At 48.7% G+C, this 16,025-nt stretch overlaps 1 protein-coding gene across 2 annotated transcripts; it reads left to right on the forward strand.

Annotated features, from left to right (window-relative positions):
- The first annotated feature begins 1,001 nt into the window (after positions 1-1,001).
- LOC311440027 (regucalcin-like) lies at positions 1,002-11,835 on the forward strand. Of its 2 annotated transcripts, none has more exons than XM_084526425.1 (7): positions 1,002-1,098; positions 5,771-5,939; positions 6,260-6,442; positions 8,157-8,372; positions 9,621-9,752; positions 9,891-10,045; positions 11,206-11,835. In XM_084526425.1, exons 2-7 carry the CDS (start codon positions 5,774-5,776, stop codon positions 11,254-11,256), a joined length of 903 nt encoding a protein of 300 aa, XP_084382551.1. In that variant the 5' UTR covers positions 1,002-1,098; positions 5,771-5,773; the 3' UTR covers positions 11,257-11,835. The 2 variants fall into 2 exon arrangements, with proteins under 2 accessions (XP_084382551.1, XP_084382550.1); XM_084526424.1 differs by lacking the exon at positions 1,002-1,098 and adding an exon at positions 1,191-1,630.
- The last annotated feature ends 4,190 nt before the right edge of the window (positions 11,836-16,025 follow it).

Here is a 16,025-nt window from a genome sequence, read left to right on the forward strand (position 1 = left end):
AAGGTGATGAAGGAAGCTGGGGCTTCTTCGAGCGTCCACCATGCCTCCACTGGCTTTACATGTGGCAAGGTAAACTCAAAGCACAGCAGTGAGGGCGTATGAGGTGAGGGAGATGGAGCGTGTGGCTAATTTAGGGCTGTGATCTCCGAAGCCATGAACCTAGCGATAGCGGCAGCTCGGGAGCTGTGCTGTAGGGCAGCTGTGGTTGAAGGCTAATGGGTGGCCGGAGATGCAGCGGAAAATAAGCAGACACAGGCAGAAATAAGCTCCCTGTACCCTAGCCATCATGCTGCAGAGGTTCCTGCGCTTCAGTCTGTATCTCTTGCTTATTCGGAAAAACAAAGATGTGGAAAATCACCAGCCAAGAGGCACCCAGGAGACCTGGGGAAGACACGCAGGGATTTTAGGGAGAAACGCCACCTCCCCCTTCTGCAAGATCACCCGCAGGGCTTCGTGCCCCTGGCTTCACAGGCACCGAGAGGCGAGGAAGAGCCAGCTGTGCCAGCAGAGCCGTTCCTGCAGCGTTACCAAACCCACCGGGCCCACGCAGCCTGTGGGGCCGAGGCCGTGGCCCTTGCAGCACCCCAGGGGCCTGACTGGGATCTCGTGATGGAGCACCCAGTCCCCACACGGGCTCAGCAGCTGCTGCTCCCCGGCCTTTCCCTGCCGGCTCCCTCCGTGGGGAGGCTTCTTGGCTTTTGTTTAATCCCTACCTTATTAGCGGCACGCACCTCTCTGAGCAAGGACTGGTGCTGATTTAAATTGGGGTTGAGCAAGAGCGCACTGACAGGAGAGGCTGTATCAGGAGCAGCAGCTGCTGCGCCCTCAGGGGTTTTCTTCATCCTCGTGACCAAAATCTATAGTCATGGGTGAAGCATATTTATGCCCAGCCAAGCTGGAGAAATCCCAAATAATCCTTCGCAGGCAAAAGAGCTCTGCTTACATAAAAGCAGGCGGCACTGACCGCCCAGGGAGCTCCTGCTCTTCCTGACTGAAGATCAGGGAGGGACCAGGCCCTTCCTACAAAAGGGCGAAACCACAAGGAGATAAGCCTTCGCTGGAGTTTTGGGCAACGCCGTTGAGTGGGCTATTGCCGGGGTGAGTAGCTACACCTGTGCCCGTCTGGACGGTTTAATGACTGTGTCTTCATTACCTCTACCCTTTGCTGCTGTTGCCAGGAGGGTGGGAATGATAGCTGCAGAAGATGACTGGCTGGCTGGAGGATGGCTTTAAGGGCTGGAGACGGCCAAATTGTATGCAAAGGAAGGTTTCCAGGGGGAGAACAGTTGGGCTGGACGCTCGAGGAGAAGAAGCTGCAGCAGGGCAATCTGGGGAGCGGTGACAAAGGGGAGCGGTGACAGATTCAGTAAATACTCGCGTGGTGGCGGTAACAAATGCAGCGCTATTGTCTGAGTGCATGCCCGTGGGTGAGAGCAGATGAGCAGCAGTGTTTAAATGCTGCGTTAATATGTATGGCGCGCCGATACACTCCCCCGACCGCGCTGCTGGGACAGACCTGGGCACTATAAGAAGCAGCAGGAGCAGCGGCACTGGAGCAGCGCCAGGCAGCGGGAGGGGAGCGAGCCAGCCCAGAAGGAAGCACCGAGGGCTGGGGAGCCCTCAGACAGAGGTACAGGGGCACGTGGCTGCCATCAGCCAACTTAGCTCTCCGTTTCTGCTTTGCAAAGCAGCCAAGTTAGAAACGGGTGAAGCGCGTGGTGGTGTTGAGGAAATTGTTAAAATAATGATTTGGCTGGGTGAGAGCAAGCGTGCACCTGTTGCTGCAGGGTCACACCGCTTGTCCCCGAAGTCCACACAGCCTTTGAGAGCAGCCTGCAGGAAGGCAGGCAGGGGGGATGTCCGCATGGTGGGTGGGGTGGGAGATGCCGCACCAGTAGACCAGGAGCTGGTGGGACTGGAATCAGAAGAACCCAAAGAGATGGTGCAGGATGGGGTGGGATCTGCACTAGGCCTGGCACGGCCGATGGGGTTACCTCCGAGCTGTTTGTCAGCATGGGATTTCACACTATATATTTTTTTTATTGTGTCCAGGTGAGTGTTTCTTCCCATTGCATGACTTGATTTTACTCCGCCACGGCATGTGGAGAGGAAGTAACTCAAGTCACCTTAGGAAGAGTTGACTGGGAAGCATGGTTTTCTCCACTGAAATTCCTTTAGAAAAAAATGCTTTGGGATGTCTTTTGTAGAAAAAAAAAAAAAAAAAAGACTTTTTTTTTTTCTTTAAAGTTATAATTCAGGTGGGAAGAAGGAACAAATGCTGTGAGGGTGGGCAGAGACGGAGGGGCCGTGCTGGCAGCCTGGGTGGCAGCTCAAGGGCAGCCCGCGGCTGGTCCCTACCTCTGGCACGACCGCGCTGCCTGAAACGCAGGCATTTGGCAAAGGATTTGGCCAAAGGATTTGGGTGGGAAGGATTGCCAGCTTTCTGCTGAGAAACGCTGGAGTTTGGCTTAGGGCCGTAGGTTTTTTTAATCTCTGCATTTGGCTAGGTGATGACTACGTCGGGATAATCCCGGGTCAAATGCGGTTATTTGCTTATCTGGGAGAAGCTTTCATCCCGTGGGCCACGTGAGCGCCAAATTAAAGCGTTTGCTTGGTTCTCACACAGGCAGAGAAATGCATTGCTGGTTCCTGTGCTGGTTCGGGACGGGTCCTGCCAGCACCCCAAGCCCCCGGAGCTGCAGCAGCCCGGGCTGGGCACCTCGCGGGGCAGCCGGCGGCACGGCCGGGAGCGGGAGCCAAGGCTCGATGGTGATAGCACAGCTTCATCACGGGAATAATCTTCCCTCGCCGTTCAAAGCAACTTATGCTACAAAACCCTCCCCTGTGTCTTATCAACCTGCCCTTTTTATCATCCGAGATGTTTATTTGCCCCTAAATTTGGGGAGAGCAGGCTATCCCCGGGGCGCACGCGTGGTGCAACGCCTGTTTTCCTCAGCTGCTCTCACGACAGGAGCAAAGCGCTGAGCCAGGGCTTTTCCCTATCACATGCCTGGCTGCTGGCACTGCCAGCCGGGCCGTTCAGGAGGGGCTTGGTGCGTGCCTCTTTGCTCAGCTGCCTGCTGACTGAAGGGGAAGCGCGGCAGGTTACCTGCTGGCCGCAGATAGCATCAGCGATTGCGCCTTGTTAAGCGGCTCCCCAAGCAGCAGCCGGGTTCATTGGAGCACTGCTGGAGAAGAGGCAGCAGCCCAGGTCTCGCAAGGCTTTCCTCGGCAGGTGTGGTGTTTTGGTTCGCTGCCGAGTGTCGCATTGGTGCCCTACGGCTTGAGAGAAGTGTTCAGCTGCCGGACCCAGGGAAAATGTGCTTAAAATTCCTTGGTTTGCACGGGCTGCCGTATTCTTCTCAGCCTCCAAACCGTGACAACTTTAAATGGTGTAACTTGGAGAGCGTGGCAGTGACACCCATCAGCCCTGTACGGGCTTTAGGCACAATTCCAGGAGTCTGAAATGCCAATAAAATTGTGCAGAGTGGATGCAGCCAGGGTGACTGTGACATTTTTAGCCTCTTGTATTTCTCTTTGGGGAGCACATGGCAGGATTTGGTGGTTTCTGCTTGGAATTGCTGTTTTTCCTGCATGCTTGTCTCTGATGCATTGGTGCTGCGGCCAGCAAGCCGAGAGGTGCCGCACAAGAAGATGCGGGGCAAAAGGATGCCTCGAGGTGATGAGCCCGGGGTGTTTTGAACAGCACTTTTTGGGGTTGATTCATCACTGGTGGTGGGACTTGGTGCCATATGAAACAGCTGGTGATGAGGTGGGTGCGTGCGCCTTGGGATGGGTCTGTGAATCAGTGCCTTGTGGTCCCTTATCTGCTGGCCCCGCTTTGCTGCAGCAGGAGGGGGATCCCACGGAGGTGAGTAGGTCTCCGCTCACCAGACCATGGCTCAATGACACGGTGTGGCCAGCGTTAAAAGTCTCTGAGCATCAAGTCAAAAATATTGCAGCCACACGGCACCAAACTTCAGCCCCACAGAAACTCACTCCTCCAGCTCCAGCACGGCTTAACAGGTTTTAGAGGGTTCATTTTTGCTGGCACCTCGTGACACAGCCTCATTTATACTTCAGAGCCAGTGTTACCTGAGCATTTCTATGCTGGAGCCTGGCCATTGTGGCTGGTATCAAAGCGGAGACCCGGAGACGCTCAGCATATATTGCATATAAATGGTATGTAGACGTGGCACTTGGGCAAAAAAAAAATGATGAGGTTGAGGAACTACCACCCCATCCCATAATGCAGGTGTGCAAAATCACTTCCTAGCCTGCGTGTTGGCTGTGTGGCCTCAGCATGTTCTTCTGACACCATTTTTGGGGACAGGTGGATACATACAGTTTTAGTTTGGGGCCCCTCGCTACAAGAAGGACATCGAGGTGCTTGAACGAGTCCAGAGAAGGGCAATGAAGCTGGTGAGGGGCCTGGAGAACAAGTCCTACGAGGAGCGGCTGAGGGAGCTGGGCTTGTTCAGCCTGGAGAAAAGGAGGCTCAGGGGCAACCTTATCGCTCTCTACAGATACCTCAAAGGAGGCTGTAGCGAGGTGGGGGTTGGCCTGTTCTCCCACGTGCCTGGTGACAGGACGAGGGGGAATGGGCTAAAGTTGTGCCAGGGGAGTTTTAGGTTGGATCTTAGGAAGAACTTCTTCACCGAAAGGGTTGTTAGGCGTTGGAACAGGCTGCCCAGGGAAGTGGTGGAGTCACCATCCCTGGAAGTCTTTAAAAGATGTTTAGATGTAGAGCTTAGGGATATGGTTTAGTGGGGACTGTTAGTGTTAGGTCAGAGGTTGGACTCGGTGATTTTAGAGGTCTCTTCCAACCTAGACGATTCTGTGATCTGGGGGAAAAAAATCAAAGCTGTGTTGTCTGAGCCTTGCCTTGTTGTGCAGAAAACAGAGCAGTCCCTGATTCCCATGTGCGAGCATTTTCACTCCTGGTGATTGCTGGCTCTTCCCGCTTACTTTGAAGCATATTAGTGCTAATTAATTATCTGCAAATCTTATCCTTGACTCACCTGCTGGGAAACAACGCCTGCACTGAGGCAGCAAGCTGTAGGAAGAACATGGTGTCAGGAACTGGCTGTCTCCCAGGGAATCTCTCCCATCTCTGGTGGGCGGGTGCAGCGGCGGCGTCTCCATCAGCGCTGAATGAGGGAGCCACCGGGGCCCCTTTTGTTTTGTAACAGCTGAGTTGTGGAAGTTATTGCTCAAATCACAGGTGGGGCCAGCGCCAGGCAGCGGCCAAGCCCTGAGGAAGCAATATGGGGTGATGTGGGGCAGAGGGATGCAAACAAGACGGATTTTTGGAAAGGATCCTGGGGAGGGACCAGCCCTCTGTGGGAGCGGGGACCCAGGATGGGAGCTCCACAGCGCTGGCAGCCTGCAGGTGGCATTGTACAGAGCATGATTAGCACATCTGCGTTGATGAGGCAGAACTTCTCTCCTCTGCGATGAGGCTTCCCCCAACCATGCCCAGCTCCTGCCCACGTCCCGTCCTGCAGTCTTCTGGGCTTTCCCTGGCACTTCTCACCTGGGAGAAGTTTGCTCAGGAGGAGCCTTGGTTTCCTGAGCCCAGTCCCAGCCCAGGAGGTGCTAGGGTAGGATGAGAGGCCACACAGATGTCACGGGGGCCTCCTAAATCACTCCGTTTTGTGGGATTTGGGGGCTTTGCCATTCGCAAATCCCACTTCTAAGCGTTGTCATTACGAACTTCCCCAGAGCGAGAGCTTTTCACGCAGTCTGTTACTGACTCTCTTCCCCTCAGGCCATGTGCTCCTCCATCAGAATTGAACCCGTGGTGAAGGAGAAGAACAGGATGGGAGAGTGCCCGGTCTGGGAGGAACGGGAGGACGCGCTTGTCTACGTCGACATTAACTCCCAGAAAGTCTGCCGCTGGAGCGCGGCCACCGGCGAGGTGCAGAGCGTGGCTGTGGGTAAGGGGCCGCTGCCTTCAGGGCCATTCGCTGCTCCGCCTCGTGAGTCTGATCCAGGTCTGCAGGGGAAAAGGTGTGGTCCTAAGGGCTGTGTCTGCACAGAACGGGGAGAGAGATGGAGAACACAGAGATGGTGAGCTGTGCTCCTCAGGGGAGGATGTTACAGACATCTGCAGAAACGTTGGCCTTGCTCTGTTGGCATCAGCTCGGCCTTTCCTGGGCCAGGGATGCCCTGATCAAGTCCTCAATGAGGTGGGGTGGGGTAGGGCCCACTGCTGGCCCCAGAGGTGCCCATCGTCTCCCATCCCTCTTTCCCGCAGATGCCCGCGTCGGCTCGGTGGCACTGCGGCAGTGCGGGGGCTACGCCATCGCCCTGGGGAAACGGTTTGCCTTTCTGGACTGGGACACCCATGTGGTCACCACCATCCTCGAGCTCGAGCAGGATAAACCCAACAACAGGTTCAATGATGGGAAAGTGGATCCAAAGGGGAGGTTTTTTGCTGGTAAGTCACCGGCAGAAATTTTCCCCGGAGCAAAGAGGAACTAAGGAGGGTGTGTTGTACACAGTGCACTTTATTCCAGGTTCTTGATTCCTTTGTTGAATTCCCCACAAAACCCACTGCCGCCAGTGCAAGCCATCGTGTGAGTAGTGTGCTCGGCTGCTGCTTCCAGTCACCTCCAGTCACCCAGGAGAGGCGGATAAGTGGTGCTGGATCCTTTGATCTAGATGAGGGCAGAGGCTGCCCAGAAGGGCCACCAGGCAGGAAGGCTCCGCTTCTACTTAGTAGATGGTGTTTCCCAAAAGTCTGCCTGTGCAGGCAGAGGAAAGCCATCAAAGGGCTTACCTGGGTGGGAAGGTTTCTGGAGGTGCAGAGGAGGATGTGGCTCCTAGACCAAAGCAGGTGCTGAGGCTCGCAGCCTTCAAATGCAAGCACTGCTCAGCCCATAGGAAAAGGTGCTGGCAGAGCAAGTGGGGCTGTTGCCACTGGCTGCAGTGCAGATAGGGACCCCTGAGGTTTTCCTCCTATCCACGCTGGGAGCAGGGAGCAACTGATGTGAGTGAAAATGGCCCTGCCAGCCAGCCACATCCTCTTATTTCAAATTTGCCAAAATCAGCAAATTTGTTTGGCTTCTGGTTGTGCTTTAGGGCTCACGTGTCACTAGAATGAGAATAGGAGAGAAGATAAAGTACACCTCTTTGTATACCTGTTCCTAGCTGTGTGTGACAGATCAATGATTTCAACAGCAGTTTTGGCCAAATGCTCTAAAACAAACTCAAGAAACCTTATAAAATGGGAGACCAATAGAAACAGATTGCCCCAACTGAAAGAAAATGTAAATGTTCCCTCTAGGGGTCTTAATATATTTCAGAGCTCTCTCCTTGGAGAAGGGTGAATCTGTAAGATTCACTTCTATAAGAGTGAAACAGAAATTAAATAATGAATGCAGCACTGAGGCATAAATTAATTAAAAATATTATCTCACCTCTGTTGTTCTTCACTTGTGATTTATAACACCTGTATTTTAAGGTCACAGCCCATCTAAATAATAAAAGTAGCCTATAAATAGCAACAACAAGAGCATATGATACTTGCCTACATCCTTGCTTCCTCTCATTGTGAGCAAAACCTCAGCACTTGGCGTCTTGTGGCTTTCTTTGTCTTTGGTGCCTACGACTGAAACCACACGGAGATGCAGAAACTCGCCCTGCTCTTGGCCAGGATCACTTCCCCAGGGGCAGCTTCTCCTGGACTGCTCCTTGTCTCCACCTCACCAGTCTTACAGCACCATTTAGTTCCGTTCTCACTGCCATGAAGAGGGCATTTTGCTCCTCTTCTATCATCCTGCTGTTTCCTGTGGGGTCTTTGCCATCCTCGGGTGTGTAGGACCTCTCCAGGCCCATTTCTGCAAGGTCTCTGTCCTTGCAGTGGCTCCATAGCTCAGCTGCTTTGTCACTGGGGATGGAGATTTTTTTGTCACCTTGGGATGGAGATATTTTTCTTCCCATTTTAGACAGCTTGTGAAATACATGCTATTGTAAGGAGGCATTCACTATCAAATGAATAGCAGGACATACCATGAGAGCTTAAAGAGCATAACAACAATATCTGGTGCTAGGATTTCTTATTAAAAGTTAAAGGTTTCTGATGGAGCATGAGGAAGTCACTCCAGTGGGAGCAAGCTGCTTCTTAATCAACACTCCTGCTTTCATTTCAGGTACGATGGCTGAAGAGACAGCGCCGGGGGTCCGAGCGAGACGACAAGGGGCTCTCTATACTCTTTTCCCTGATCTTTCGGTAATAAAACAGTTAGACCAGGTGGACATCTCCAATGGTCTGGACTGGTCCCTGGACCACAGGACCTTCTTTCACATCGACAGCCTGGCATACGCTGTGCATGCCTTCAGCTATGATGTGCACACTGGAAAGATCGGTACATGCACTTTTCTAAATTTGGTGACAAGTAGCATTATGGCTCTTTCTGCAGCAAGACCTGGGTGTGTAGTATCTTGTGATTTATCTGACAGATCTCGTATCTCTCAGCAGGCTGATCATGATTTTTCTCAAATTTAGGTATGGTGCAGGTGTATTTGGTGAGCCATCTTTTGACAGTCCTTCAGCTTTGGCATTTTCACCTGGATAGATGGCTCATATTTAGACCTGTCCAAGGAGTTGCAGGGACGAAGCCTTTTATACCGAGAATTAGCTTCTGTGATGCTGTTTATTCTTGAGTGCCACCTACTGGAATGCCTCAACTGTATTTGCTTCATAATTGCCAATACAGAATGAGCATGTGCATATCACAGAAATGTATTTAAAAAATCAAGTAATCATTGTGACTGAAGCTTAATTCTGAAGTTAAGGCTGCCTGCAGATGTTTGGCAAATTTCTCTTCAAGTCATTTTCTGGACAAAGATTTTTTTATCGTAATATCTGCGAGAAGGAAATTCAAGTGAGAGCACAACTGATGTAGTGTCATTTTAAAACTGTGTGGAGTATTTTTGTGCTGTCTCAACCTGTTATGCTCCATAGGAATTTAAGAGGCTGAACTGCCTTTCCCTGTACTGTCATCTGTGTGAACCTGGCGAATTGATGGGTGAAAGCCATACAAAGTAACTGCAATTACTCAGATTTCTGTTTTCTCCTCTAAGATTTTAGGAGATAAGATTTCCAAAGAAGATATAACACAACTTTCCCTCTCAAATACAAAATCCTGATGAGGATGCATTCCCCAAGCTTGGCCCAGTGCTGGTGCCTGCATTTTTGGGTGGTGCGGTGACTGCAGGGCCTGCACCACAGCCCAGCCTGCCAAGCATGGTTCCTGGGTCTAGTCAAAAAAGGGGGCTTTGCTGGTCATGAAAATAAGTCCAGTCCTTGATCTATACCCAGGAGAGATGCCATTATTCGTGGGGTGCATCGCCCACAACAAGACTGCCATGAGCACCGCAGCCCAGGAGAAGCAGCTGTGCCTGGGAGGTTTGTCATGGGGACAGGGCCTCTGGTCCTCGCCCCTTGGTACAGGGCAGAAGTGCTCAGAAATGCCGACACAAAATGAATTTTACAGCACAGTTTTTCTCACAGAACATGAGCTTGCCTGCTGCCAAGAGCAGGGAAGCTGCTGGGTGGGGACCTGCTGGGCACCGGTAGCCCAGGTCACCCAGCTCCGCGCCTCTGCCCGCAGCCTGCCCCAGGCTCGTGTACTGCTTGGAGGAGGAGGAGGGGATGCCCGACGGGATGTGCATTGATGCCGAGGGGAAGCTCTGGGTGGCCTGCATCGACGCCGGGAGAGTGATCCGTGTTGACCCGGAGACGGGTGAGGCCTGCCCTGGTGGCACCTTGTTTGTGGGAACATGGCCCGACCTTCACTAACAGCAATTTCCCATTTGCCTCCTCCCTACAAAAAGGGAATTGGAAAACAGTCTCTTTTTTATTTTTATTTTTTTCCCTGCAGGAAAAAGAATCCAAACTGTGAGGCTGCCGACGCCGAGGATCACCTCCTGCTGCTTTGGTGGGAAAGACTATGCAGAGATGTACGTGACGTCTGCCTACGATGGTCTGGACGATGCCACCCTCGCCAAGGAGCCTCACGCAGGAAAGATTTTCAAGGTGATGGGTGTTGATTTTTTTTTTTTTTTCCTTTTTTTTTAATCAGACCTGTACTTGCGTGTCTGTATAGCATATTCTGTAATGTACTGTAAGGAGGAACTGGGTGTCACTCCTATTTCTTACTATAATTTTGTCAGTTTCAGAAATTCCTCTCCCTTAAATCTCAGTTTTCAGTTGTGCCAGGATATCTAAATATTTACATCACAGACTGCTAGTTTAAAAGTTAAATGCTTACATTCACCAGGGCAAAAAGTTGCATCCCCATCCCCAAAATTCAGGGACTTTTTTAGTCTGTTAAGTGCTACCTTTTAAATAATTAATAACTCATGTTTTTGTCTAGGGTTCTTCAATGCAAAGCTTTTTTCTCTCATCATTTTGCAGTCCATTAGCAAAAAAGGAATTGGGAGAATAAAATGCTCCTCTGAAACAGCAATTACTGTCACTGAAAGTTGAGCATAACATGAAAGGGTTGGACTGTTAGTGAGGGGAAATGGAAAAAAATTAAACTTTATTATCAGTTTGGCAATAGGATGAAGACATGTTCCAGGAGGGACGGGGATCTAATCTGGGATCTGGGACCTCCTAACTGAAAGGGCATCCAGAACAGATTTCCCATGGCTGAGAACTGATAGATCTTTCAAGCAGACAATTTTAGGAGGTCACAGGAAAACTAAAGACCAAAAGATCATCATGAACCTTGATTTTTTTTTTCTTTTTCTTTTTCTTTTTTTTTTTTTTTATTTAATCTCTGTTCCTCAGTTCTTCAGCTATAAAAGGAAACTGATATTTTCTAAAACTCACATTCGTCTTGTACGGGCAAAGTAATTTAAAAGTTACTATGGCTTGTTTGGATAACACAGAGCTAAGTACCACATGTAACAGTCACAAATACCGTGTAAATTAGCAAAAGTCATGAGTGGTGCTTGATAATCTTGAAGATCTTAATGGTAAATGTTTCCAAAGGACTCCATGTAATGACTCTTTCTGGGTTCTTCTTGAAGCAGGGGACCCCTGATATAGGGATAGGTTGCTATGATATATTTTTGTACATTTGAATGTTTCCATTGGGCTCAGAGATTTATCTCCTTCCTTCCCTCCTTCCTATTTTCCTCTCTCCCTTCTTCCCTCCCTCTCACTTTTTTTTTCTCTTTGTTTAACAGATAACAGGCCTGGGCGTTAAAGGGATCCCCCAGAATTTCTTTGCTGCTTGAACGCTAACACTAAATAACAAAAATAACAGTGGAGAAGTGCTTGCATCTTGTAGTAATTCTGACAAGAAGTCCGATGAACTACAGAATTCATCTGTGTGAGGATTTCTAAACCCATGTTTGCGAAGGTGATTGGAATTGAAGATATTGCTATACGATAGGTTGGAGAGGTAAAGTTAATGTGTTACATTTTGATATCTTTTTGTGACTTCACATAAAATGCTTCAAGCTCAAGCTTAGGGTGCTTTTGAGCTTTCTGATGGCCAGCTCTGGATTTTTGTGTCTGTGTTGTTCCTGAAGCAGACCTGACTCCCGTTTTGTCTCGTCATGATACAGTGATAGAGCAGCAATGATATGTCAGATTTTAATACATATTTTGAGTGTGATGCCTGGAACTGGACTGCATCTCTGCTGTGGAATTTCCCCCAGGGTATTTTCTTAGTGATCAGACTTATTTGTAGTATTCAGGCTCCGATTTTAGATCCTTGCTGGCCTGCTTCCATTTGCTTTGTCACAAATTTTTGTCTTGTCTTTAGGACACCATTTATGCACTGAAAATAAACTACGCAGCCATATTTAAAAGGTGTCTATGGACTTTTTTGCTCTGCATTCAGTCATGAATGCAGAAAACATGGTGACCACCCACAGTCTGGATGCAAACAGGATGTGAGCTACCAGGATGGCCTATGGCACTAAAAACTGATGCTCCATAGAAATGGTCTGGCAGAGGTCACATTTGGCACAGGCATGGACTTCCCTTTGCTTTCCATATCTTCTTATTGAATGCACAGCTTATTTCTTCTTCTCCTGTTCCAAGTCTTTACCTGCTTTTTTTTTTCTTCTTTTTTTTCTTTTCCTTTCAGATTTTCTCTTTCTTCTCTTCACCCTGAGTTTCTATCCCCACTTAGAGTAATCTCACATTTTGTCAGCTTTCTTGTGTCTCTTTGTGGTCTGTATTGTTCAGTGTCAGGTATGAAATCCTTGTCCCTGCCTTCAGTGCTGTGCATACCTGCTCAGGTTCCTGGCTGCATTACCCTCACCTCACCTCCTCTTTCTTCTCTAGGAGGTCAAACGTGGCTTATTGACCTTTCTCCCTCTGCTGAAGATGTGCAGGTTTTTTTCCCACACCAAAGCTGACACTGGCTTCTCAGGATTCATGCAGGAGACTCTCACCCTAACCTTGCTTCTTGGAAAATAGGATTACACTTAAAAGTGAAGAAAATTGCAGCATTCGAAAGTGTTATGAACTGAATGAGACTGTTAAAGGCACTACCTAGATGTGGGAAGAGGAAGTTTTGCATTTAAAACACTTGTCTTTTAAACAGAGGCAGTGTTATTTGTGGTTTGTGAATCGAACTAACTCTTCCTTCCAAAATTTTCAGATAGAAAACTGAACTCTCCATGGACTAGTCTGAGCTGTCCAAAGCCAAACTGAAAACAAACAAACAAAAACCCACAAAACTTCCAGTTACAAGAAGAAATTAGGAAGGTATCATTTGGCAAAGCTTGAAGTTGATGGGGCACTTTCAATGCTCTGGGTCCAGGTGTGCAGTGAGTTACTTCTGCCAGTTTGGTAGGCAGCTCATTTTAAAGACTTTTTTCAGAAGCATACACCACTCAGTCATTATTTTCACTGAAATTATTTTAACAACTGGAGTAGATCTTAGTCTTAATATAGGCCATCACTATTTTAAGGAAGTTTATTTTTCAGAAACTTGTAGTTTTGCTCCAGAAATGGAAGAGAGAGATAAAGAAGGGAGACATCAGTAATTTTGGGTGCCATACTGTGAATTCTTCCTTATCGTTCAATATTTGTCAGATATGATTGTTTTCTCCTTTGATGTTACCTTTCACTGTAACTCCAATAGCTTCTGCCAGGAGTTGGGGTCCCTGTTGGCTTGGTTGAAGGGACTCCTGAATACGGGGTTTTCCCAAATGGCATCAGCATCCCTGCAGGGAGCCAGGTCCTGTCCAAACCCTGTCCAGACTGATCAGGTGGAAGTGAAGTTGTCCACTTCTTTTCATTGGAACAGGCTGCCCAGGGAAGTGGTGGAGTCACCATCCCTGGAAGTCTTCAAAAGACGCTTAGATGTACAGCTTAGGGATATGGTTTAGTGGAGGGCTGTTAGCGTTAGGTTGGAGGTTGGACTCGATGACCTTGAGGTCTCTTCCAACCTAGAAAATTCTGTGATTCTGTGATTCTGTGATTCTTCCCTCTGCTTCTATTGCACGTGCTGCAGGCAGGGCAAAAAGAGCTTCTCACATGTGAGCAAGTGAGATGCACTTTGGAAAAAGCTGACAGACATGGTTGTGTGAAAACAGAGTGCCATGGGACAGGGCAGGGGATCTCCCAATGTTTCCTGGATTTGTACAAACCTGGGCCCTGACCAAACTATTCTTGTCTCCTACAACTCCATGAACTATATAGTTCATTATCCTGTGAGCAAGAGCTGATTATACCACAGCAGTATGGAAATCCCAACTCAAGTTGTATTTTAGAGGTTATTTAAATGAGAACCCAAAGCTGTGCTGGATTCACGGAACCATTGTGACCCATTTGATCCAAGCTGGGGCAGCAGATTCTGTCCCATCAGAAGATACAGCTCTGTGGAGATCTGCTTGATCTCAGGAGGAGCTCCAGAAGCTGTTTTGAGGAAAAGCTTAGTGCACGTGCAACAACTCTTCATTGAATCAGTTCATTTTGATCTGTCTTTTGCTTGTTTTCTTTAGTTACTTTCTAGAGAAAGGTTTGATTTCTGTAGCTATCCTGTACATAGCTGGTGAAATATAGTCTTTTAATTGAATTTGGTATCTTTGTACTGCCTGGAAAGATGGACAGCACAGAATACGTTTTCAGATCCTTAATGCTGACACTGATTTTACAAAGAGTTCAACAGTGCTCGTTGCTCACCACATCGGATGTTTCAGTGCCTTTCTCTGGGGTATTTGGCCATTCTGCCACTGCTTCTCAAAGCCTTGAGTCACCTCTCAGACACCCAGCGCTTTGAGCAGGGAGTAAGAACTTGATGCCTGAGGAGGAGAATCTCCCCAGATAACTCAGGCATGGAGCAGCAGGGAAACTGCGGTTAGTTGTTTGGAAATGTCGAGCAGGATACACAGGGTAAAGGTTCTTGGCCCACTGCTCTGCTTCACTCCTACCTTGGTCTGGAAGGGTAGGTGAGTCCATGCAGCTGCACAAAGCCAATTTGACTGAGAAATAAAATGTTTGGCTCATTCTAACCTTTGCTCAAGCACCAGGCTGCTGTTTGTTTCCCCAGTGATGATTCCAGTAGTAATTAGGCTGATGGGGGTTCTTACCAGCAAAGGTGTTAAATGCCTTCTGGCACCATGCCTATGCCAGACTGGTATAAGGAACATGGACAATTATGCAAGATTTCCTGTTTACCCGCTCTGGAGAGGAATGTGAAGGCAGGATGTTTAGAGGGTAGTCAAGTGTCTTAATCTTTAATAAAATAATAATAAAAAGTAGGAAATGTATGCAGACAATTCATTTAATAAAAGATATCCAATTATTTACAGAATTGTCTGTCCAATAGCCTATGTGCTCTTCCAGAAAAGAAAAGTAGATTGTTTTGAAACACTACGCACATGACAAAACCTTATTACTCTGATATTTTTGCTAGAGCTTCCCTGGGCATGCAAGCCAGGCTGTCTTGTTTGCAATTCTCTTGCTCTCCTTCCCCCACCTCTGAAGGGAGGTACCATGTGTGCCTCTCAAACTCCAAGCTCTGAGGGCTTTGGGATCTCTCTCAGCTCAGCAGGGCCTCCCAAAAAGGAAAATCTTGAGGGCAAATTTCTCTCTGTTGCCAAAAGGCTCACTATTTCACTTTTCAGATTTCAGAAGTTATTGTTTTATGATTTTGCTTCCTAAGAAGTGTGTTTACTGAAAACTGTGGTGGGGCTGATCTCCAGCCTCATTAGTCAAGAGCAAGATGAAGGCAAGAAGGAGGGAGGTATGGGACTGAGTTTATTCACCTTGTACATTTGGGGAACAACATGGTACCTACAGTCCTCTGTCATCTCTGAGATGGCTACTGGGTGGCCCAGTAGGAGCATTGGTGTGGGTCAGCCCCGCAGGGTGTGATGCATGGCAGGGAGGCTGCTGCCTGCCCAGGGATCACCTGCTGATGGGGCATCTCCCCTGCACGGGTCATGGGCAGAACATAAAGGAGCTTGTCAACAAGGTTTCCCTTGGGAGGGATTGCTCTCCACATCCTGGCCTTCATAAGCTGTTATAAATATTTTCTGTGTTTCTGAGCTGGGTAAATTGTAGTTCTCTTGCATGCTTTCAGCTGGGGATGTTTTGGTCCTTACATTTCCTAGCTTTTGTGGACAGCCTGAATGCCCTTTTTTGCCTGCCTGAAAAGACACGTCTTTGTGGAAACCTAATTGATCTAAGCTTTGGTTTCCAAATATTCGTAAATGGAGCTAGGGTGCAAATGAAGCTGGTTAAACATCACAGCCATGCTGTCGTTGCTGCTGCACCCACAGCCCTGCAACTGGCAAATGCAGTAATGTAGGATTTGCCCAGGGAAATGGTGCCATCACCGTCCCTGGGGGTGTTCAAGGAGAGGTTGGATGTGGTGCTTCGGGACATGGTTTAGTGGGTGACATTGGTGGTAGGGGGGTGGTTGCACCAGATTATATCAAAGGTCTTTTCCAACCTTAATGAGTCTATGGTTCTTTGATTTGCTCTGCTGGCTTTTACTGTTGTCTCCAGGACTCTGGCAGAATAGAAGAAAAACAATTCT

Source organism: Aythya ferina (genome assembly GCF_964211825.1).
Source record: "Aythya ferina genome assembly, chromosome: 1".
NCBI classification, from domain to species: Eukaryota; Metazoa; Chordata; class Aves; order Anseriformes; family Anatidae; genus Aythya; species Aythya ferina.

Coding starts and splice junctions, on each gene's coding strand:
- LOC311440027 (XM_084526424.1), top strand. CDS start 1,469: ATGTATGGCGCGCCGATACACTCCCCCGACCGCGCTGCTGGGACAGAC. Junction 1,631..5,770: donor TGGGGAGCCCTCAGACAGAG/GTACAGGGGCAC, acceptor TCTTCCCCTCAG/GCCATGTGCTCCTCCATCAG. Junction 10,046..11,205: donor ACGCAGGAAAGATTTTCAAG/GTGATGGGTGTT, acceptor TTTGTTTAACAG/ATAACAGGCCTGGGCGTTAA.